At 43.5% G+C, this 25152-nt stretch overlaps 1 protein-coding gene and 1 long non-coding RNA gene across 8 annotated transcripts; one reads left to right on the top strand and one right to left on the bottom strand.

Annotated features, from left to right (window-relative positions):
* The first annotated feature begins 216 nt into the window (after window positions 1-216).
* LOC122987185 (protein SOGA3-like) lies at window positions 217-22429 on the top strand. Of its 7 annotated transcripts, XM_044358929.1 has the most exons (12): window positions 217-299; window positions 1398-2207; window positions 2454-2678; window positions 2804-2962; window positions 3675-3746; window positions 4100-4419; window positions 4580-4739; window positions 5205-5274; window positions 5483-6029; window positions 6153-6282; window positions 6617-6737; window positions 9872-9983. In XM_044358929.1, the coding sequence occupies exons 2-11, from the start codon at window positions 1458-1460 to the stop codon at window positions 6731-6733; spliced, it is 2550 nt and encodes an 849-aa protein (XP_044214864.1). In that variant the 5' UTR covers window positions 217-299; window positions 1398-1457; the 3' UTR covers window positions 6734-6737; window positions 9872-9983. The 7 variants fall into 7 exon arrangements, with proteins under 7 accessions (XP_044214864.1, XP_044214866.1, XP_044214865.1 ...); XM_044358931.1 differs by lacking the exon at window positions 217-299 and having other exon boundaries at window positions 940-2207; window positions 6679-6737; window positions 9872-9992; XM_044358930.1 differs by lacking the exons at window positions 217-299; window positions 9872-9983 and having other exon boundaries at window positions 940-2207; window positions 6413-6710.
* On the bottom strand, window positions 6049-8365 carry LOC122987186. The gene is made up of 3 exons (XR_006404469.1): window positions 8277-8365; window positions 7564-7653; window positions 6049-6280 (listed from the first exon to the last, which is right to left on the bottom strand). It is a non-coding gene; the product is annotated as an uncharacterized LOC122987186 (long non-coding RNA).
* Window positions 22430-25152: the final 2723 nt, after the last annotated feature.

The following is a 25152-nucleotide window of genomic DNA, read 5'->3' as shown; positions in this document are numbered from 1 at the left end:
CAAATGACTGAATACAAGGTGATTTTAGAGTTGCAATAGCTACATCCAATCACCGTTGAAAGAGGGACAGAGAGAGGGAGGAAGAGAGAGAGAGAGAGAGCAGGACAGAGTGTATCCTGCCTTCTTCCAATGAGAGCAGCCTGCTGCGTGCAGCCCCAGCCCTCCTTGCGATGATGTAATGTCATGAATATTGAAACAGGTTGGCTGGTGGTCGGGAGGCGCTCGAGTCAGCATCCCCTCTGCCTTAATTCCCATCACCACCGTCACCCTTCAACATCCGACAAAAACACCCAAAAAAGGTAAGAAATTCATTTGGACGTTTGTTATTTCCACTTGGTGATGCCTTTTCTTTGAGCGCACAAGCGTGTTTTTGATGAATGTGACTATTGGAACCTGTATGAAGGGCAAATGTCTGCCTGTGGTCCACATTATGCTCTGTACTGTCAGGCCTCCAAGATAGGTTGATTTACTGTTGCTGCTCCCAGTTGTTTATCTCTAGAAAACACTCCGGGCAATAACTTAGCTTACACTGAGCTGTGCTTTTTTTCTTGTTTAGACTAAATGAATGGTGTTTATTTAATCAGCACTGGGTGAGAGATTGTGTGAGAGAGATTGTGTGACAGGTAGTCGATTCTTGATGCTTTTGAAACAAAAGAGACAAAAGAAAAAATGCCCAAACGGAGCCAACTGTGCAATAGATGCATTAAAGAGACTTTGTGTCCGTTGCTCTTGGCACTTTTATAGCTCATCTTCCATCCATTTGAGTAATGAGTCATCGGGCATGTTGGATATGAGGAGTATGATGATGGCTGACAGGAAACGGCTCCTCAGTAGGCTGTACTCTCATGGCTCCAAGAAGCTGGGTCATCCTTGTTTTCTTTCAGCATGGTTCGGTGGAGGATCAGATAAGAGGCCACTCAGAAACTGCTTTCTGTCAACTTAAACAAGCAACGCGGTTTAATTGGCTGGAAGGCTGCAGGTTTAATAGCCAATGACATTGCCTTCTCTTTGCCCTCTCACTCGCTCATTGCCCTTTCGGCAGCACACATGACGCAAATGTGGATTGTCTAATTGCCTGAGCTGCAGCTGATCTCACACACATCTAATCAAGCAGGGGCTGCATAATGACTGGTGGTCACGTACCTGTCTCTGGGCGCTTTCCACTGACAGTAATTAGCTTCGCCCAGGCCTATAACCCCCCCCCCCCCCCCATCTAAAATGATGCGCCCGTGCATTGTGTATTTTATAAATATGTGTAATTCCCATTCTTTTTTCAGTGTCTGACAAGTAGGCTAACAAACTTGGACCTGTAGATGATAAACTATGTAATCTAGCCTAGACCTTATCCATCTTTAGCCAATAGGGCTGAACTTTGATTTAAAATAATTGTTTTCTAGCCACAGGGATACTGGGGAAGGGGATGGATGTTGTCGAGGATGAGCTGAGCCTTTGACACCATGATGAACCCATCTTCTGCCGACTCGTCGCGGCAGCCAGACAATAGCAGCCGGAAGCAGCAGCGGTCGTCGTCCCCGGCCGGGCTCAAAGACGGTGGAGCTAAAGCTACACAGAAGGGCAGCAACTCGTCAAAGCCCATCACGTCGAAACAAGGAGGAGGAGGAGGAGGGAGAAGCAGCCGAGGTCATTCTCCCGTTTCCACAGGCAGGGAGCGGCAGGCAGGAGGGGCTCCTGCCATCAAAGGCGCGGCTGCTGTCCAGGCAGCTGGTGCTGAAAGCCCGACGCTGAGCAGGCCCGCGGCGGCGGCGGCGGCAGACAGAGGCGGCATCCACACATCCGACGACTCCACCCGCCTCGTCACTGATGCCTCCTCACCCTCGAGAGCAGATCCGAACCGCGTCGTCTCCGACCAGCCCTGCGCATCCAAATCCCCCAAACTGAGGAGCAAAAACCCGAGAGGAGGGGAGGCCGCCGCGGCGACGAGCGGCAGTAAGAAGAGCTCCAAAGGCACAGTAGGCTGCGGACCCGGTTTCTGGAAGGAGGGATGCTTGCAATCCGAGCTAATTCAGTTTCACTTGAATAAAAGCTTGGGGAAGAAAGGGACAAAGATGCAGGCGAAATCAGCATCTCCGCCGGCCTCAGAGCCGGAGCTGTCCCCGGAGCCAGACTGTCCACAACCGGCTCCACAGCCAGACCAGAGACTACAAGATGAAATTGAGAGGCTGGAGGATGAAAACGATGATCTAAAGGTAAATTGGTAACATGCTCCAAGCTTGACAATTTAGATTTACGCTTAGAATATGTAATTTCATCGTGCGCAATAGACGCACCTGTTGTATTTGCATGCAGGCTGCATGGTGACTGCTTTAGTGCTACAGGCATTGTTTTCAAAAAAATGTTTTTAAAGGGGCCTGAGCAATTTTCTTTATTGAGCCAAATGTTGGATTTAATCATTTCGTGACGCATTTTCACTTTCTTCCTCCGTGTTTTTTTAGACTGAAATCGAGGAGATGCGGGCAGAGATGGATGAGATGCGGGACACCTTCTATGAGGAAGACGCCTGCCAGCTGCAGGACATGCGCAGAGAGCTTGAGAGAGCCAACAAGAACTGTCGGATTCTCCAGTATCGACTGAAGAAGGCCGAGAGGAAAAGGCTCCGGATTACAGAAAGTGGCCAGGTGGATGGAGAACTGCTCAGAAGTCTGGAGCAAGACCTGAAGGTGGGTGTATGCTGGACTGAGCATCATTCTGATCTCTGTTTTCTACTCTAATATATTCTATCATGATTAATAATGACTCCTATTCCTTCTTTCCCCTGTCTGTCCTGTCTTGGTCCCTCTCCCAGGTGGCAAAGGATGTGTCTGTGCGCTTGCACCATGAGCTGGAGAATGTGGAGGAGAAGAGGACAAAGACAGAGGACGAGAATGAGAAGCTGAGGCAGCAGCTGATAGAGGTGGAGGTCACCAAGCAGGCCCTGCAGAATGAGCTGGAGAAAGCCAAAGAGGTGAGGGGCTGAGGGAGAGTGTGTGTACTCATTTGTTTCACCATATGTAGTGTGTGTACTTAGGGAAGTGCAATGCAAATTGTGGCCTGAACAAGGTCAGTTTGAAGATATTATAAATGCATTTGAGGAGAAGGTGAACAGACAGAGACATAGTGTTTACAAGGCAGTGATGGTGTCTGACATGTGCTAATTATATCCTGAGCTTCCTAAATTGTTTTTAAAAGCACTATAAACAAGTTATTATTCTTATTGAATAAATACTCAGTAAAAGGCACAGTAAAATAAAAGTGTAATATACTACAGTTTGGTTCAGTTCATTTAACCAGGTTAATCATAATATCACAATGCCAGCAGTATCCTGTTTACTATTAGTGGAGCAGCTCACGCTGCCCAGCAGTGACATAATAGATGTATGTCGTAATATCCCTTTAAGATTTGTGAGATGCTCATTCATAAAAACAAACATGACAAAAGGGCTAAAAAAAATGCAAGTTTTTTAAAAATGATTTGCTGGCTATAACATTGCTCCTACATTGAGAGCACCGAGATTTGAATTTGAACATTTTACCAGAAATGATTTTGAGGATGACTTGATACAGTCTTGCTTTTCCATTACTGAGCCTTCAGAGTCCATAAAGTGATGATATCACTGCTGTCAGGAAGAAAACAGTGAGCCGATGATGATGATGATGTAACCACTGTTTCCCTGCAGCTCTCATTGAAAAGAAAAGGAAGTAAGGATGGACAGAAAGCAGAGAGAAAGACTCCACAGACACCGATCGAGGTGAGTCAGCATTTATGTTATTAGATTATGAAGTAATAAACTCCAATAGAGATGTTTAATAATGAGGTTGTTTTCCAATTCAATTCACATTTTAAAAACAAAATGTAGTGCGCAGAAAAGAAAGAGAAAAAAGGTAATAATTTGTTGTGAATGAAAGTATAATGAAGGGAGAACATGACCGATACCCCATAACAATATGTGCTGAGACAATGAAACTGTTCCTAGGATTTTTTTTTTTTAAAGCATGCTACCAAACGAACTTAGACAAGAAAAACACTTGCAAGTTTATTTTTTCCCATATGAACCTCTCAGAAGACTAATGGGCAAAAGCAAATTCTCTTCCCTCCTCATAGGAAGAAAATGAGGATCTGAAATGCCAGCTAGCCTTCATCAAGGAGGAAGCCATCCTGATGAGGAAAAAGATGGCAAAGATCGACAAAGAGAAGGACCGACTGGAGCAGGAGCTGCAGAAGTATCGCTCCTTCTACGGGGATGTGGACAGCCCTCTGCCTAAAGGTGAGGCTGGAGGACCCCCCACCACCCGCGAATCAGAGCTGAAACTCCGCTTACGCCTGGTGGAGGAGGAGGCGAACATCCTGGGGAGGAAGATTGTGGAGCTGGAGGTGGAGAACAGGGGACTGAAAGCTGAGCTGGATGACATGAGGGAGGACAGGTACTTGGCACTCTTGCATTATTTTCCTTCATAGGAAAATTCAATTTATAATTTGTGACAACACAAATTATATTTTATTGTTTTTGCAAAAACAGAATAGAAAAGAGGACTCTGTAAAGAAAATTCCACAGTTACTGATGCCTTCTCTCTCCTCTCCTAGTATGGCAGCTGCAGGAGTGGACAGCTCTGGCAGTGGAGGTCAACAGTGCAGGGAGCAGGGCGAGGCTCTGTCAGAGCTGAGGCAGCAGCTTCAGCTGGTGGAAGATGAGGCAGAACTTCTCCGCAGAAATTTAGCAGATGTGGAAGAGGAGAACAAAAAGGTAGAATGCACTCCCATAATGACTGATTTCTGGTCAGGTCCAAGGACTGAATCCACAGTAATGTCTTAATAAATGTAATAAATGATAATTGCACAGATATACTCCTCTTTAGTCTGTTCTCTACTTTCTCTGCCTTCTATTTGATGCATTGTTAAGCTCTGTTAAACTTTAAATAAATTCCATCAAAATTACAACAGACTGTAAATAATATATGACGTATGCTTTTTTTTTTGATATTACAAGGTAACATAAGGCTGCTTTAATTTCAGAGATGTAAGATGTAATTTTCATAAGTGTCTCCTCTTTCCTTGTCTATCTGTTGCTATTTTTGGTATCACCAGTGACTTTGAGGCATTGCATAAAAGCTGTCTGCTGTCTGAGCCTCATGCATAAGAAATTCAAGTGTGTGAACTATTTATACTCACAACACTAAATACACATACTAACACTCAGTTTCACATTTAGGTGACAAGTGAGCTTAATAAACTGAAGTACAAGGCTGGATCGCATGAAGCTGGAATGAGACATGGAGGAGGTTTGTTTATTTTGATTTTTTTTTTGACTTTTTGTCTCTCAGTAAGTCGTTGTTATATGAGACGAAACAGCTGCACTGTGCTTCTCTTTTCGCTTAATAAATCTGTATCAGGTGAAAAATGTGTTTCATAAGGCCTCCAAGACCTTCACATTAACTTCTCATTTGCAGAGTTGTTCCACTTTTCATTGTTGCCTTGTTTCAACCCCAGGAGGAGCTGACCCCGCTAAGGTGGAGGCCCTCCAGGAGGAGCTGAAAGCAGCACGTCTGCAGATCAATGAACTGAGTGGCAAAGTTATGCAGCTCCAGTATGAGAACCGCGTGCTGCTCTCCAACATGCAGCGCTATGACCTGGCCTCCCACCTGGGCATCCGAGGCAGCCCGCGGGACAGTGACGCAGAGAGCGACGGAGGGCGGGACGATGACACCCCCTCAGCCTCGGCTTCCTCCCCTCGCCTCCTCCCGCCCCACCGCAAACGCGAGGGCCCTATTGGAGGGGAGAGTGACTCGGACGAGGTGAGGAACATCCGCTGCCTTACCCCGACACGCTCCCTGTACTCACCCGTGGACAGCCGTTTTTTATCCAGAAGCCTGAAGGACCGGCAGCAGATGATAGACATCCGCATCGAGGCGGAGAGGCTGGGCCGGACCATCGACAGGCTCATCGCTGACACCAGCACTATCATCGCTGAGGCTCGCGTCTACGTCACCAACGGGGAGCTGTTTGCCAGGCTGGATGAGGATGAGGAAGGTGGCAGGTAATGAAGACATGAGGGCTTCAAGTGATCAGATGTTCCTTAGTATGTCTTTATTGTGATTTTTAAAGCAACTCATGCATGAATTCACTGAGAGTCCACCCATACTCTGCCTCTTCTCCATAGGATCAGAGAGCATGAGCTCCTGTATCGCATCAATGCTCAGATGAAAGCCTTCAGGAAGGAGTTGCAGAGCTTCATTGACCGACTGGATGTCCCCAAGCAGGAGGATAAACAGGCAGAGGAGCCACTGTCTGTAAGATGATGCAAATACACAGACGACTGTAATTTCTGTGCTGTCTAATATGCACATTTTGTATTCTAACTGCTTGTCAATCTGCCCCTCTTCTTCCCCTCCCCTTTTCATTTAACTTTCATCCATCAAGATGTTTCAGCCCATTATTTTGCTGATCCTCATTCTTGTTCTGTTTTCCTCACTCTCTTATGCCACCATTTTCAAATTGGTATTCCTTTTCACCCTGTTCTTTGTTCTGTAAAGCACATAATCAATATCATATTATGTACATCTTTATTATTATTTTAGCATATCCATTCATTTCAGTTCTGTTATGTTGAACACATCACATGAGGTCACCCAAGGTACAGGATATTATCATTTTCCACGTATGACGCACGCCACTCATCTACTCAGATGCTTTCAACATTTATTGGAGACCAAACACCTTGGAGTGACCGTGGAGCTTTAATTAGGTGAGTATGTCACTCAACTTTTCACTTAAAGTGAACCGTGTGCTTTTGGCAGACAATCTATGTTTAAGTTGCAGTTTTGTAAAATTTTAGTCTTTATGTCCCAAAGTACACCCACACAGGTGTTTTCACTTACTATGCCTAATTAGACTTCTTCTCAGGACTGTGTAGGTGTGTTCCAACTATGTTTTATTGACATCTGTCTCACTTCCCTGTTAATTTGTTGAACTAATTGGGGAAAGACATCTTACACTATTCTTATTAGTACACAGGGATTGGTGACATCTTGTAATTCTCTGCATAGCTTAGTCCAATTTCAACTTTAGCAGAGGTCTAATCAGCCACATTAACTGAAAACACCTGGGTGGGAGTGCAGGGCCTTTAATTAGATTTATAAATGTTGTGGAAAAACTTTACTGTAAATGCTAAAAATCAGCATCAATAATGTTGCCAAATGCTTCTCCAAAATATCAAGAACTAAAAAACAGGTTTTTATGTGGAGTGAAGTTTGTGTCATGACTGATACTAACACACACACACACACACACACACACACACACACACACACACACACACACACACACACAAAATCTGAAAATGAACCAAACATTATGTCTCTTGGAAGTTCTTCACAGGCAAGTGTCATATACTGTCTGAGTCATGACAAAATGTCAACGTAATATGTGACAAATCATCCAAAACTCCAATAGAATATGATCCCTCTACACCAGGAGCTCTGGCAGTTCACCCATATTTGGATTGTGGTTACATGTGACATGGAGGAGTGTGTAAAAAATGTGTTGGTGGTGGATCTGTTTGACCAACGGACCTGACCACCAGGACGGGGGCGGAATCGGTGTCTTGTGTATCGTTCTTTCATCCCACCGGTGGGATGATTTACGTCACATATTAGGGCCAGCTGTGGAGATGTGGATGTGGAGAGAGAGAGAGAGAGAGAGAGAGAGAGAGAGAGAGAGAGAGAGAGAGAGAGAGAGATTTTATTCCCGTTAATGAAAGCATCATTTCAGCTGTAGGCTGTCGCTCTCCAGTTGTTTTTAACTAAACCACTGCATTCCAGTTGAGACTTGATTTCAGCTACTCATGTCGTTGGCTGAAATGTAGGCTTTCGTGGCTGTTTCTGAAGGAGGACCTCCATTATCCAGGATCATATTAGAAGAGGAGGTAAGGATCTATTCAGCCAGATGGACCAAACGGACACCAGAAAACAGTAACCGCGTTAGGCTACAGTTACTATGTAGCGAGTAACGCATTACTTTTTCCAGGTTTGACGCTACAGATAGACATAGCCTACATAATAGCGGCTATCTATGTTTCTTAAATCAAAATGAAGAGAATCCCACCCCTCGTCTTTTTCCTCGTGATAGTCATCCCCCTGTCACGCTAAGACAGCAGATGAAAATGGTTGGAAGTATCCCTGCTACTGCGTTTTCATCGTGGCGACGGATAAACAGATCGACATTTGACATTTTGGGTTGAGGAGAAATGAAACTTGTCACGTCTTTTTACAGGTAAGATACCTACCATTTATATTTGCATTTATTGTGAGACATTACTGCTCCCAGACCATAAGTGAAGTTTGTTGCCTCTGAAAGGGGTGACTGCTATTTTTGACCATCCAGTCCACTACAGCGCACTGTGCGTAAATTTGATTTGTTGCCATGGATACAGCGTAAGGTAGTATCCTGCGACGTGATTAGAGCAACCCGGTGTTGATTAATGGATGCTCCTCCGGTACCTCTTCAGACGCTATCTGTCTTCAGGAAAACACACTCTTGGTTACAAGGGGTAAAAATACTCCGCTGCTCTTACATCAGTGTGCCCCGTGATATTTTTGGGAACTTCTCCCATTCGCGCCGGAGTGGTTACTGGGTGTCTGTCTTTGCCAGCCCTGGATTGTCGCCTACGACGACTCCGTGCGGGGGAGAGAAAAGACACAGTGCGTCCTGAGATTTCGATATGAACGTGTGAAAAGGAAAACAACGCATGGGTGTAGCAGTGAGGAGGTCTTTCAGAGACAAAACAGGACACCGTGGGTATCCGGGCACCACAATGAGGGCTTGACCTTGTCCCTGCGAAGACATGAAGGGGACCAACGAGTCCAGTCCCGTCGCCTGCAGCACAGCGGTCACTGCTGGCCTGGGCGCTGCTGTGTGGCCGACGGGGGACTTGGCCGGGTTTGGATAATTTTTATTATGCCACCGGTCACCAACTGAAAAAACGGTGTTGAACTGTAGCCATTTCTGCAGTATTTGAACGTATGCATTATAGAGCAGAAATGTACACTTGCAAAATATCTTCATGATCAGTTTTTAATAATCTAATTTACATTGTTAAGTTTTTTTTTAATGTTTTCTTTTGATGCGGCTGAGAAATGTGGACTGCGTTTATGAACGGTTCGGGGCTGCAAGGTGGGGGCGGTGCTGGTGGGGGCTACGTCCCGTCTCAGGGATGGGAGTTTGTACCGTGCTCTGGGATGGAGAGGACAGACAGAGGCAGGGGCAAAAGCCGCAGCCCGCTGAGGAGGATCTCCTCTCCGCCCACTGTCTTCAGTCAGCTCTACGAGACCCAGTTTGGTACTACTTCACCGGGCGGAGGAGAAAGTGGAGCAGGGACGCAGCTCGAAGTCCTCAGGGGACAAATGTGGCCAGGTCCCGAACCCCAGCAGCAACAGCAGACACAACACACGAGGCTCAAAAAGAAATTTGAGGATTTGAAAAAGCGACACGTGCAGGAAAAAGGAGAATGGATGCGCGAGAAGGAATCATTGTTGAGAGAAGTGGCTGACATACAAGTAATTGGAAGTATTTACTTGTCCTGTGAAAAGTGAACGTTGTCCTGTCTGTCTGCACTCTTTTAACAATGTATTTGTTGTGTTGTGTTACAGCTATCTATAATATTCCCAGAATATTATATATCAGGGCTCCAAATTCAAAATGTGATAATTTGACATACCAGTGTATGCATCAATATATGATTAAGTATTGAGTTTGTCCTTAAGTCTTCAGTAATTTGCTGTTGTTGGTTGAAAATGATATACTGTGCAATTTGGGAAGGCAGACACAGTTCATCTGGCATATTTGGTTGACATTGCTGCCAACACTGTTTTTCCCATGCAGGGAGGGGAGAACCGGAGGATTCTGCTGGACCTGAAGACGGTTTTGGAGGAAGTGCAGGCAGAGGTGAAGAGAGAGGAGGAGAAGAGGAGTGAGCTCCAGCTGCAGTACACCAGAGACAGATGTGCCTGGGAGCTGGAGAAGGCTGAGCTCCAATGCAGGATTGCACAGGTAACTGAGGGATGTTGATGACGGTGATGATGATGTGTGGGTTGGATCTGGTAGTGCATTTAAAAGCATCTGCAAAAAGTATTTTGTCAGTTGCAGCGTGTTAGTGCATGTGTGTGTATATTCATACATTTTTATGTGCATACACAATATGAATGCAAGTATCCAAAAACAATGTAACGTTAATCTTGTTTAGTAGCAACACATATTGCACATAAACTGTTTTTCTTTGATTAATTTCTAAGTTGCTCCTCTTGTGTATTATGTGTATTTTCTCTCGTATCTGGATGTCTGGCTTGTAGTTTGGTGTAAATTGGGATGGCCATGTTTGCCACCCACATGGCAGGGTGATAAGTCACCCTGGAACTCATCCAACTCAAGCCCTCAGCTTAGACAAAAGATTTGCACTGAGGAGATGAACTTGGTTATCCCAGCACAGCCAGACACACAGACACTCAGCTTGGCTTTTAACAGCTTTCTGTAAGCAGATGAAATATTAACCTATTGTTACTTTGGACAGCTGCTGTTAAGCGTGTCTTGAAATGGGCAGAGAATACTTTCAGAGTTAAGTTTGCATACCAGTGCCACGCTGTGTCAGGCATTGCATGGATCACTTGACAGACCGTGCATAGTTATTCCTCAAAGCAATGCGGCTTTAGAGATTTAGCTTTTTTTTTTTTTTTTTTTTTTTTTTTTGTAGTTATATCAGAAGATGGATTTATTTCGTTGGCCTCAAGTAGAAGTCTGTCCAAATCTAATCAGGCTGTTTCACATTTCATTCAAAAAATGGAAAGTTTTAATTCTGTGAAATTTGTTCAGTGAGTCAGATTTATCTGCGTGCTTTCTCTTTCTTCGTGTCTCTGTGCTTGTTATATCTGTAGTTTTGTGATGTTGCGACTTCAATCTCTTTATCTTGAGCCCCGATTCCTATCACAAACTTAAACCTGATTGGTCGTGCATTCACCCATCCGCACAGCTCTCTCCTTCTGTTGTCCTCTGAAGCTCGAAGAAAAATCAAGTGCTTCTCTGAGTCAAGTGATGCAGCTCTGAAATTCCATAATGTGGTGCTGGAAATTAACAAGGTGGCGCGATGATACTGCAGAGCAGTTGGCCAAGAAGACTGATGACACGATGACGTGGGAATGCAACACGGTAGCATAGTTTTACCAGATCACAGCTCTCACACACACATAGATGGTTTTAACCGCCATAATGTCATTTCCTCTGTGCGAGTAGATGGCACAATGTTACCGTGCAGCTCTTCTTTTTGTCCTTCTGGTCGCTAGGCCTTGCTACAGTGTAGTTGACAAAGAGCCTTATAAAAACAGACATTTACTGTTCTGCTTTGTGTTTGTAAAACCCTGTGAGGCAGTTGGAGAAGGAGGCTTAATCTACTCCAGGAGCTTATACTATTTTGCCAATACACACACATGGTTGGGACAGAAGAGATGTCTCTCTTCTTTATATATTTGCCAAGTGCTCATGGTAGTCTGTTTATGTGCATGAACAAACAATGTGTAAACAACCAAATCCACTTATTTCTCACTCATGGACACCAAATTTTAATGGAACATGCACACACACACATATACACACACACACATGCAGACACTCAAATAGATTTTCCTATATTGATTGCACAAACAGACCAAGAGAAATGTGACTTGGGATGAAGCTATGCTGGGTGGGGTTAGCTTCCATTTGTAAAAGTTGTTTTGTCCTGATACCACATCCTGCCACAGTGTATACTTTTGGGTACATGTTTACCAAGTGCTAATCTAAGGCTGCTCATCAGGTTCAGAATACATCAAGTCCAAGGTTTCTAAAATCAGTTGTAGCTCAGGAATCAAATGACTAATTTACAGACTTTAGAGTACATTTGCAACAGGTCTATAACCAAATTTTGGTCTCTTTTAGTTTGAGAAAGTAGCATTACATGTAATTTGGCTGCTGATGTTAGACTAGATTCATGATTTTGGGAATTCAGACTGAATGGCCATATCATTTCACTTCATTCATTTATATATCAGTTGCTGAACAAATCAGAGATGTGGGCGGCGATTCAGAGGTCTGGAGAAATGCATGCAAATGAATACAAGGAGGTCAGTAGAGCAAAATGGGTGTAACTTCATTTCACTTCGAGGTGAAATGTGAACAATTTCAACACAGATGAGAAACTCCACACATTGCTTTCACTTCACCAGTGCAGAGGACAGCCCATTTTTTATCAGAGGATGTGGAGGAGGCAGGAGGTAATTGTTGGGGCAAGTTGAACTCTGATAGTGATCATGCTGATGACAATCCAGAATAGTGCTGAGTTGAAAAGTAACGGTAGAATTAGCATGTTTGCCTGAGAAGAGCCATTCAGTGCAATCAGCTGAATGAGACATGCAGTCTAACCTAAATCTTGGAAACCTGAATGAACCTGCTAGCATTCCACAGCTAGCTGGACTGTTTCGCTTTCGTCCGCTCATTATTGCACTTTGACAAGAGACTTTGAAAGCGGTAGCACACAACTGGAGGGAGGCAGCCAGAATACTGTAGAGGATTATCCAAGCAGCCAAGTGTATTATACAAACCTGAAGTTAGTGTATGGAGGATGTGCTTAAGGGCTTTAAGCTCCTGGGTCCTGTGAGTTGGAATTTTAAGAGAAGCCACAAGTGAAATGGCATTTGTTCGTCTTCATAGTGAAGACATTATCTGTTCTCAATCAGGAGACTAAATTGCTACTGCATGTAATTGCCTTATAAGTACAGTTTCATGCGTGAAAATTCCAAGTCTTACATTTTTTACATATTTTTAGATACGATTAGCAGTCCCTCTGTTAGTCATTTGATCGGTCACAAAACTGAAGCTTTAAGCTGCAAACAGTGTTGCCACATCACCATTTCTTTTTAAATGTGACTTGTTTGGTCTAATCCCAAGTGAATCGATTTAGCATCAACATGGTTTCAGTTTATCACCAGTTGCTTGTTCTACTCGATATTTTAATTACACACCTCTTTCCTCAGGGTGTTATGTCTGTGAATGTATCTACTGTATATTGTAACATCCTTTTCGGGCACTTGTACCACCAAATACCATGCAAGCATCCAAGGTCTGAGGAAGAAGGCTTAGGCCGGATATTTCCAAGCATATTTCTCCACATGACATGCCAATGATTTATGAAAGCTGCTGGCTAGGAGACATCTCACTCGGCCTTAGCAGCCAACTCCCCCTCCTCTTTTACCTCGTCTCCCCACCTCCCCTAGGAATGTGACATTGTACAAGGCTGTGTGTCCGCTATTTATAGTGGGTCACCGTGGTGACACAGTTACCTTTATATACCCTGTGCCATACAGTGACAGACAGGGTGGTCAAGAGTAGCTGCAGAAGGCTCGTCGAGACTGAATTTAAGTTGTGTGTGTGTGCACGAGTGTGTTTGATGTGATGCTGGGTCCCTGTTTGCATGCACAGTTCCTCCAGAATTTCCTTTAAGAAGCCAGTTTGCCATTGCTTTCTCTGTCAATGATAAATGGACTTAAGCTCTTTATTTGGGCTCCAACCATCTTGTTTTTGCACTTTCACTATTTGTTTATATTTGTATGTTTAAATAGACTGTGGACGGTACCCATCATCACCAATCTGTAATTGTGGATAACTTCGAGAAGAGCCACAGGCAGACAGAAAGGGTTCACTTGTTTTTCTACACCATAATTTCTTGACCCCAGTCCACAGGCAGAAATAGCACCATGACCGGGGCTTGTAAGAAGGCTTTGGTCGATGTCTGTGACTGAACACTGAAATAACACACTCAGGCATGCTCGTATGCATTCTCTCCCTCTTTCTAACACACACACACACACACGGACACACACACAAACACAGAGGCACATGCGTAAATGCACATGCACAGGCGTTGTCTTGGGCTCATTCCAGGCCTAAAGCCAACATTTTTCCCCCTTTTTTTTTACTAACAACAAAAATGCACATATTAACCACAGAATATACAGATTTAGGTCCGAAAACACACCCTCATTTTTTAACAATTTAAAAGAGGATTACCTCTAAATCAAAGAATTACATTATGTTATTATGGAGCTAGAGGACATTTCAGGATAGCTTTCCCAACACTATTATCTTATCTAAAGGTACAAATCAGCCTAACTAGGCTTTAAACTTTGATGTAATCAAATTGTCTGTTGTTCTGCTCCTTTGTTGACAGTGAACTAGAGTCTGACTCAGTAGCACAGTCTTAATTGGGGCATAGTTTTGCAGACTCTCTTATTTATTCTCATTCATTCTCTCTAAAGTCATCACATGTTTTTGGCTCAAATTTTTGGCCCTTACGGAGTGAAATTCCCAGGGGAAATGCCCAGGGCTTTTCACTTGAAAAGGACATTGAATAGTGGCACTATACTAATATTCTCATTAAAACAAAAATGTCAAACTGACCTAATCAAATTGGCATTTTTGTAATAATAAGAAATATTGAAAAGAATCAGGAGTTTGGCCTTATTTGTATTGAGAGATTGTGTCTGCATGTATCACTGTTTTCTAGAAAATCTAGTACGTGAGAGTGTTGTTTGACTGAGGACGCATCCTCTGCAGACATATTTTGCTGTGCCTAAATCTGCCGCATCCTGAACTGTATCCTGTGTTAGTGAAGAACCATAGAAAAGAGACTTGAACTCTGAACCCATGAACCCCGTGTGTGAGTTCTCACAGGATATTTTCATCTTTCAATCCTCTATCTTTTCTCCCTCTTCCCTCCTCTGAACCCACTCACACTCGTCCCTGTGGTGCATTATTCCCCCACTTCCTCCACCTTCTCTTCCTGCCGCTCCTTCATTCTCTTAATTCCACTTTTAACAATTTCTCTTCCCTCTGCCTTGCTGCTCTTGTCATCTGGCTTTCATCCTCCTTTCCTCCAATCTATCCCTTTATCACCACTGACTGTTTTCTCTCACTGTCTCCCCCACTCTGCCTTTCCATCTCCCTGCTCCCTTCACTCTCCTCCTCTGTGCCTCCTGAACTCCCTGTCTGTTTCTTTCTCTTCAGTTGGAGGCTAGAGAGCGTGCTGAGTTGGTCAGCGGAGGGGTCCAGTTAGCAGCAGGTCCTGGCACTGTGGCGTCACGGAGCAATCGAGAGCAGCACGACGAGACTTCAACGCTCCGCCGGGAGAGGGAAGCGCAGCGGAGGCTCCTGGCAGACACACACTCGACGGCCATGGACCTGCGCTGTCGCCTGGAGCACAATGAGAGAGACTGGTCAAGGGAGAAAGCTGAGCTGCTGGAGAGGTTTGACGTGGAGAGGAGGGAATGGGAGAGCCAGCTAAAAGATATGCAAAAGAAAATAGAAGAGGTAAGATGGCTGAATTATAATATTTCTACACGTTGCTAAGATGATTTGGTTTGGGCTTAGCACTATAGTTAAAATTGTGTTTAGGCAAGAGTAAAGGTTAAAGTAAGGGGATAGTTATAACTATAGATAAAGGAAAGAGCTCAAGGGTATGTTCAGTTCCAAACTTCTCTACAAGTTTTTGATCCTACGCATATTTCATGGTTCATCGTTGCCAGGAGTTTTGCTTAATTTGTATATAATACTTAGCTTCCTATGCACCGAGTGTGTTAATCGTCCCTCCTACACATCCTGCTCACCATCAACACTGTCAAAACAATATCCCTGATCAGTGCAGCTGCAGAGTGTGAGGAAAGGAGGGAGTGGGAGGAGGAGGGCAAGAATTCTGCTGTTTCTCTGATCTCTGTGTGTTGAAACAGAGGCAGTGAATGAGACGGTCTGTGATCTGCCGTGGTGTAAACAGGGAAGCTGGCATGCAAGAGAATGAGATTTATGTTCATATGGTGCCCTTAGTACCATCCATGTTCATGCATTTTTGAATGAAGTGAATAAACAAAACATCATCAAGGGGGTTCTTGTTATGTTCATGTTTAGAAATATGCATAATTGTCTCTATCAGAGCTAATTTAGGATTAGATCTGTTTTAGTCTGTAAGATGGATTTTCACTTCAGCATGCATAGATTTATGGTGGGGGAAATATGAGAAGTAGAGCTGAAACAGTTAGTCAATCGATTAATCTGTCGGCCAATTGAGTGAAAATAATTCTGCAATAACAAGAGAGCAAGGGAAGTAATTCAGAGCAATGGGCAATGACCAAGCTCAAGACAAAATCTGACATGCCCCGAAGAGCAAATTGGTGTTTTTAATGAGGGTGGCCATACAAAAGTAGTTGGACATAGTGCTAAGGCACTGGAACAATTTGCTATGAAAAGAACATGTGGCTCTCATTTGCCCCTTCGAGACCAGAAAATGAGAGAGGAAAACAGTGCAAGAATAAAGCAGGCTAAAAGGCAGTAGTCCAATCGAGACATTGCGTGATGGGAAGGGAGCCCAGTCAACATGAAATAGTAACTATTTTCGGATTCCATGGTAGCAGGCCAGATGTTATCCAATTTTATTTGAAAGAATTCTTTGAATGTTATTTTTTTTAATCCTCTATGGTCTGAATATCTTTGTATGATTGGTTGCAATGCTGTTTTGACTTCTCATGCTGTCATTAGTTTTATATCTTGCATGATCCTATTGTGCCATTTACATTCTTTATACTGTCTTATATTTTCATTCTTGACTATTGCATCTCATTTTAACCATCCAGTGAGAGTAGAGTAACTGCAGAAAGTACAGTCGTAATGCATTAAGCCCCTTTTAACTCATTACTCTGACATAAGGTGTATCTTTGTGACCTTATAGATAGTTTCATTAAAACTTGACTTTGTTTGTTAATTTGTGTTGCATTTTACTGATAATATCATTTATTTAATAGAAGGTAATATTGCTTTTCCTCAATTATTGCAAAATGTATCCTTAAAGAATACATTTAACATCATAAAATGATTGTTTCATTCAAAACTAGGCTTTAGTAAAGCTGAATAAATTATGTTCTCTTTTTTTCTACTCCCTATTTCTAGTTGTACTGTGAAGTGAAGGTCAAGCGTGAAGGAATTGGACTGGACACTGGGAGGCAGGAAGAGCACGATGTTGTGCATCGGCTCAGTATGCGTTCAACCAGCACTGGCTCCAGTCTGCTCAGTGACAACTCCCACTCCCAGCAGCTCAGCAGCAGCAGTCAGTCAGAACTGAGCAGACACCCAGCATTACCTGGTTTGGGTCACAACAGCAACATCAGTGGCAGTGGTGGGAGAGATAGTCAACAGTCCGCCTGTTTCCAGGCAGACAGCCTCTGTGAATTTAATGTTGGTGGTCAGTTTAATCAGAATGACCATTTACAAGCTGAGCTGGTGGATGAATTGAGATCCAGAGGCCCTTGGAAGCAAGACTCAGTCACTGATAGCAAGGAGGCATTGGACACATCGGAGCTGGAGGCTGTTTTACACGGAGCCCCTGGATGTGGAGTGGTACAGAAAAATGGCTCTGAAGGAAATGAAAGTCCTCTTTGGGGAGAGCTGAGTTGTGGCAGCACCAAGAAGAAGAACACCACTGCTCTCAATGCTGTGAGTCATTTAAAGTATATATTTTTTAAATTTGCTATAAGCTCTGTATTTATATACAGATTAGACACATCAGTGTGTTTTTAATTTCTTTCATTTCCTTCTCTGCTTCTTTGTCACAAACATTTTGATCATCAGTGTTCCTGTAATCCTCCTGTATATACCTGTTTTAGTCATCCTTTGGTTTCTTTGATCAGAAAATCCTCTTTATCTGCCTGACCATCAATTCAAAATCCTACATTTGTTTTGCACATTACTTCAACAATACACAGTTACCAACTTGCCTCTGTTTCCCCCTTCTCTCTGTCTCAGGCTCTGAAGGAGATCGCCCGTGTCAGTGAGGAGCTATGTAGCTACCAGTATGAGATCAGAAAGAAGAGTGGGGATAAGAGGTAAATAAATCCCCCTTGCTATGATAACTTCCTGGCACCAACTTGTACCTACAGCATGGTAATCACTGTTCTTGTCTTGATTTACTTATTATGTATATAATCTCAGTGCCAGGTTTGTCTCAGTGCAGTAAGTGAATTATAAATCATATTTTAACATATTTCTCTTGCAAATGGAATTAGTTGCAAATTATATGTAAATAGGTTGATAAAAATTATAATTAAAGTAATTGTAATAAATATATTTTATGGTTTAATTCCCTTCAGGAATCGATCTGAATCCCTGTGCCTCCCGGAGGAGAGGGAGATGCTGCAAGGGCACGATAAAACCGGACTGGAAGCGGATGAAGCACCTTGCGATCTCAGCCAGATCTACGAAGACCTTCGGGCCTTGGAGAGGGAAAACTGGATCAGCTTGTCACCAGATAACACCTGGCAGGCCACCAGAGGGCCAGACGAATCCTGGAGAATGAGTGCCACTGATCCAGACAGCTACCATGACACACAGACAAGCCCTGAAGTACTGTCTGAGATGGATATAGCAGCCCCGCCCATCCCTCCCCGCTCCTCCTCCTGGAATCTGAGTAGCCCCACCCATCCAGACTCAGAACTCCACATCCCAGAATCCCCCATGACGACAGTGAGGAAGTGCCATAGCCCGTGTGTTCTAGTGGACAGAAAGTGTAGCAGTCCATCCATCGTCAGGAAGTTTGAGGCTATGCTCCAAGAAAATGAAGGAAAGGTTTTAATAGACGGTGTGGTAGCATCGTGCGCTGTACCCGTTAGCTCTAACTGTAACATGGGCTGCTGCCACAGCCGCTGGTCCTGTGATGCAAGCAAGTTCATTGGCAGTAAGTTGTCTACGTATGGGACTGTCCAGAAAAGTTTCTCCGAGGTCAACATATTGAGTGCTGGAAAAGACCCAGATTACAGCCCTGGTGTTGGGAATTTACAAAGCCCTGAGCTACAATTACCTCCGATTGTCAAAGACTTACCTGTAGAGTTGCTATTGTCCTCTCTGGAAATACCAACTACCAGCCCCAACATCCAGGGTTCCAAAAGAAACATAATGCTGGAACAAAAAACAGCTGAGTTCAACAGAACTTTGTTTCAGGCGGAGATGGGCCGTGGCGTAGAGGAGCAAGACAGTTTTACAGCAACAGATGCCCGCTCTGTGGGTTGCCAACCAGCCATTTCAGCAGCTTGTGCGTCAGATGAGGTTTTACTTCCCAAGGAGAGTAAATTTCAGCCACGTTGTACTGATGTCACTGCTAGTGCCATGGGCGTACATCCTGAAGCCACATTATCTCTGTCCACCTTGGATTCCCCTAATCAGAAGCCCGAGGTCCAACCGAGGCGAAGCAGATGTGGTGCTGAAGTTCAAAAAGTCAGAATGAAGCAGGAAATCCCGTCTGGCCTTTCACCTGAACAGTCACAGGCTGGACTCAGGGAAGCAAGCACGATAACCTCTCAGAGAACCGCACACCGTTCTGAGGTCAAGCACAAAGTTCGAACAGCAAGCAGTCCTTCCAGGAAAACACAACACAGAGCAGCCACAGAGGCTCCCTTTTCTGAGACTGTCTTGCCTGCAAATACCCAGCCAGGTCAGAATGTGGAGGGTTCCAGCTCCAAGAATGAGAATCCCCATGGAGCAAAGCTTCAGCCAGCCAGGGTTGGTGTCTCACCCCAGCAGCCCTCTGCTGAGAACAAACAAAGACAGATGACACAGCCAGGGCACCAGACACAGCCAAAGCATGCATCTCTTCCTTCCTCCCAGTCTGACTCTTCCAGACCTGGACCTCGAATGATGAATGACCATCCTTGGAAGCCCCTCACTCTGGCTGCGTATCCACGGCCCGAGGGATCCAGGTCCAACTACGGGGCAGTGGAAAGGATTCTGAAGAATTATGAGAGTGCAGCCCGGGCTCAACAGAACCAGAGCCAACAGAGTGAAATGACTTCAAGTCCTAACCTCAGCGTCAAGCAGGAGGAGAACGCAACAGAACTGGACATGCTGGACACACATCCTCTGCCCTTACCTCCTACTCTGAGACACACACAGCCCTCACACACCTCACAGACACACACCACACATTCACAACTCAGCAGCCACAATGTCATGGGAGTGACAGAGATACAGCTTACAGTGCAGGTGGGTAGTTGACATTTTGTTATTACTAAAATGAAATTAAATCAAACTATATTTTTAAGGCCAGTTACACTAGTGCACCTGGATGAACTTGCACATTTCATTCTGTTCCCTTCCATTTGGAAATACTAAGCGATTGCCCTTGACTGAGGACAGCTCCGGTGGGAATGTTGTTTATTTCTGGTATGTGCTAAGAGACAGAAGCAGGCCAAAGCCTCCATTATAATCTGTGCATCTGGGCCATTCCATTGCTTAAAGGCTCCTAACAAAAGGAACTGATGTTGTGGCATATAAAGTTAACTTGGCAGGAGGTCTATCACCCTCATGTCCCTCCATTTAAAAAAAACTTTCATCTTGCAGTCCTTCCACAGGGCCTCAGTGCAAGTGTTTTTCTGGCCTTTGTGTTGTAATTACAGATGTATCTGGAAGAAGCCAGCTGACTAAATGCCCTTGGCAGACCACAGGGAGCAAGAAAGCTGAAGCGGTTACGCTGCTTTAAAGTCATGCAAATGTTAAAGAAATTGTGGAAACGATTATCAAGCCAATTTTATTTGACCTCATGAAAAGAATGTAATTAGAGGCACCACTTTAGTTTAACCTTAACCGATGAGCACGTTCCAAAATAAAATTACAAGATCCTGTGAAGTGGCAGTTGAACTGCAGCACGTGCAAGGTATTTTAATTCAGTTGCTTTTCTCTTTTAACCGAAAGGAATTGGATCATCTTCTTTGCCCTGTTGTTTTCCCAGGACAGGGCTGAATTTATCAGTCTTCCTGTTTGAAGTATGCTTGTCGTCTTCTCTAGGGTCAAGAAGACTACAGATGGAACACGTGACACAATGTAAAGTATCTGAGTGGCTGAATTTGATCGTTGATAGAACGGTGTGATAATCCTAAACGTTAATTCATTTGTTTCTCCACAGGAGAAAGAAGAGTCTGGCTTCTCCTCTTCCTCCGTCCAGAAGAACTTCTCGAGGCCTGCCCGCCCAGCCAATCGACGCCTCCCCTCCCGATGGGCCAGTCGCTCCCCCACTTCCTCCTCCTCCACCTCCTCGTCTCCCTCTACCACCCCTGTCGTACCTCCATCCTTCCCGCTCCAGAAACACACTTCCTCCTTTACCTACTCACACGCCTTTCACATAGAGACCGTCATCATTTGATCTTCACCTTGAACAACTAGAAGCCTTCAGTGATAACCTTCCCTTTTCTCTCCATTACTGTTGTACATACCAAACCCAGACTGATCTCCACTCCCCCAGACTCAGAAGTGCTTTAGTTGTGAGTTCGCCAACTCACTTTCAGAATGTATGTGGCATTCAGTGGAGCCAAGCTGACCAAGGCAAGAAAAGGATCCGAAGAAGCTTCAGTTATTCAGCAGTATGCTCTGATTATCCTTCCAGGCATCATGCATCTCCTCAAACATCACTTTTAAAAGGAATAATGACATCCAAAGCATCATTCATTCATGCCAGCCATCTGAATGGATATCCTATGCTCAGGATTCTAGCCTTGACTAGTGTAGCCTTGCAGATCTACCAACAACAGACCCTTCACTATTTTCCTCCGTTCTATATACTGTATATACACCTTAAAGTGATGCTAGCTCATATTCAAATGGTGTACACATTTTCAGCCAAACAAAATACAGTATGATGTATTTATGATGTACTGTTTTGTATTTTGTGTGCAACATTATGTTTTGTGTGGGGTTTTTTTTTGCACAAAATAGGATGTTACATACACAATATGCAGCATCATGTTGGATTCAGATATAAAGCAGTGGAGCAAAGATTTCTCCTAACGTCACTTTCTCAGTGTGCTGGATAAAGCAGTGTTGGTTTTTCTGCCTTCTTGAATATAAATACTTGCAGTACATGCCTGAACTGTACCTTGCCTGTGACAAAAACATTTTGCTTTACATTCACGACTGGCTTTACATTTTTCATGCGTATTTACTTGATATCGACAGATTAAAATGTGAGTTCCTTTTTTATAACTTTGTACCAAAGGCTGGTTTCTTTATATGCATTTTCTTGATTTGAAAATTAAATGCATTGTCTGTAATGGCATTTATTTCTGCTGTCCTCTCATTGCTGATCTTTTCCAATCAAAATGTAATGTTAAATTTCATTCATGAGAGCCCGCTTTTGTGCATAAAATAGATAATGATGCTTACTGAGAAGAAAAAAATGACAAGCCTTTTTTCTACTTTTACTAATTCTGAATGGTCACATATCAGGACATTACTCAGCTGAGTGGTACAGTTTTTTGGGTCAAAGTGGTGAATCATATCATGATGAAGGTGATGCCTTTGCTGTTCTTTTTGTGTAATAAACATAAGGACTAATATGGATTCCTCTTCTCTTTTCACATCACATACCAAAGTATCTGCACTTGTTTCATACTCACAGTGTACTCAATGTTATGTTTTGTTATGCTGTGTGGCTTGTTATTCAAATCATTACACTTTTAAAAAAAGTTTCTTGGTAGCTTAAACCCATTTGTGAGGCGTGACTGTGAAAGCATCACTACATTACACTGTATAAAGGGAGACTGTAGAATTTCAAAAGTATTGCAGCCCTTTGAAAAAAAACTTGAGACATATTTAACCGAATATTCTTTTTTTTTTATCCCCAATTATCTCCAATAATTTAGTTCACAAACTATAAGCTAAGCCAGCCTTGCCTCTGTGCAGCTGCCATGTCCAAATACAGCCCTCCTTAATTCTTAGCCTGAAGCAGGAGCAACAATTTAATACGTTCTGAACATCAGTCAAAAAGTTGCACATAAATATTTCTGTGAATGCATCAAGAGGAGTCCTAGGCGACCATACAACTTGCAGAGATGAAGCACCAGAACCAAAGGACTGTCTGGCTTCTTTAATCTTGTTGGCTGACATCTTTGGCGACACTATGATCTCTTCCTCTGAGGGATGACTGCAGAGCTACGTGACGGCAGCAGAGGAACAGTCCATCATTATGGTAGTGTGTGTTTGTGTGCTTTTTTTGAATGTTTTATGCATTCCTTTCCAGATGTGTGTGATTTTGTTTTGTTGTGATGAGCTAGACTCACCGTCTTACTTCTTGTGCCTGTTTGTCTGTCTGGACATAAAAACACCTGTGTTATTTCATAATTTAAGTGCACTGTCTGTAAAATGAATCAGTTTTCATACACAGATACATGTACATGGCCATTCACTTAAAATGAGACACACGCCCGCGCACTACACACAACCATACACACCCTTGGCCCTGACAGCGACGGACACCTAACCCCTCACCCTGAAACCTGGCACCCGAGGCTGACTGAAATAACAGGTGCGACAATGTTATGGTGCCAGAAATCCTACCCTGGCGATGATATAAATATTGTCATCCTTTCCTGATGCCCAGCCTAGTGCTATGTTGGCTGTCTCACCCTGTTTTCCTGTGTCGAGTTTAGGCAGGAGTGTAGATTCCCAGTGCTGGCCTGCACTCAAGTCTGGAGGTTTCCAGATGCTGAAACCATAAGCAGCACTAACTGTTTTGATTCCACTGCTGCTTAAAACACAATGATACTGAAAAGAATTTATGGAACCATCTGTGTTTTATCATGCAAACACAAAGTGACTGCAGTTTCTTATCAAATAATTGTCATCAAATGTAGAAACAGCAACTATTTCTAGATATGGTCTCCACCGGACATATTTTAAGACATATAAAAATACTCCCCTTTGAATCATAATCTGTGACTACTATAGTGTTCCCACAAAAAAGTTTAATAATCTAGTTAGAAATTCTTAAAATGACATCTGCTCCTTTTCCCTCATTGAAAAATCCAGGATTTATGAATATGCACATGTGTTTCCTCTCAAAAGTTAAACTACTGGATACTAGATACATTCCTTTCTCCGTTTCAGTGTATGTGCACTGGAGGATTCATGTTTCCACATCACACTTATGTAAGCTGCACATTGGACTACAACTGCCTGCGAGACAGGTTCAAGGTGAGCTCAGAGAAAATGTCCCCTTTCAGCAGATGAATATGAAAACATCCTTCTGGCATGTCCGCACAGTGAAGGTCAAACATTCAAGTAAATTGACAATAAGCAAACACATTTTTTTGAGTGAAAGGGAACTTAAAATGATTGCAGTTGCATGTGGCTACAGACAGTTGTGCAACATTGACATAAAGTCTAGATGTAGCAATTATGTGATTATGGGCATGTCATTACTGTGATGTTAATGACAGTGATTGTCAGCCATGTGTCATTCAACTGCGCTGTGTACATTGCTGTATATGCTCAGGATTTCAGTCCTGCTACACTATAGTGGGTGATTTGCTTAACACCCCTTCAGTCAAGGAACTAATCAGAGTAAATTTCCTTATCCAAACAAAGACACACAGCATCCACTGGCCAAGCACACTATTTGATCTGATTTGATCTGTCAAGACCAGAACAGGTCCTTACTGCAGTTTCCAGCTCTTGGAGCCTGATGGCTGCTGTATTACTGAACTGAGATACAATTTTCACTCACTATACGGCATAGGAATTATAACTAGCAGTGGTGTTAACCAGTGTCCAGGTTTAATTTTGGCCAGTGGCATTCCCTGTGCTTTTGCTAAAAACATTGTGAAGCTAGACCATATGGTAAAACCTGATTGGCTGGTAGACATCTTTGCATTTCCCTGTTTAACAACAACAATAAAGAGAATATTTTCTTCTTTCCCAATAGAGATTAAGGTAATTTATGGCGATTTTGAGTAAATACTATTTGTAGTTGATGTTTATGTTTGCACAATTGAGCGAAAGTTTCAAATATATAGTACATATTATTTTGACATTTAATGGTGTGAATTGGTGTGTCTTGCTGCAGACACATCCTAGTAGCTGCTGCTGTGGAAAAGTGTTTGTTGGCCCGCCGGTGTCTCCTGGCTCTCTGCCCTCCAGCTCCACTGACCACCCTGCACTCCACACAGGAAACCTTCAGGCCCCTGAGAGCCTCTGGCACCTGCCAACCTGCCATTCTTCCTGCCCTGAAATAGACCTTTACTGGCACTTATCTGATCTGTGTCTGTGTGTGTGTGTGT

This window comes from Thunnus albacares, chromosome 8 (assembly GCF_914725855.1).
Source record: "Thunnus albacares chromosome 8, fThuAlb1.1, whole genome shotgun sequence".
Classification (NCBI taxonomy): Eukaryota; Metazoa; Chordata; class Actinopteri; order Scombriformes; family Scombridae; genus Thunnus; species Thunnus albacares.
The sequence above is the reverse complement of the archived record's forward strand: the minus strand, read 5'-3'. Positions and strand labels throughout refer to the sequence as shown.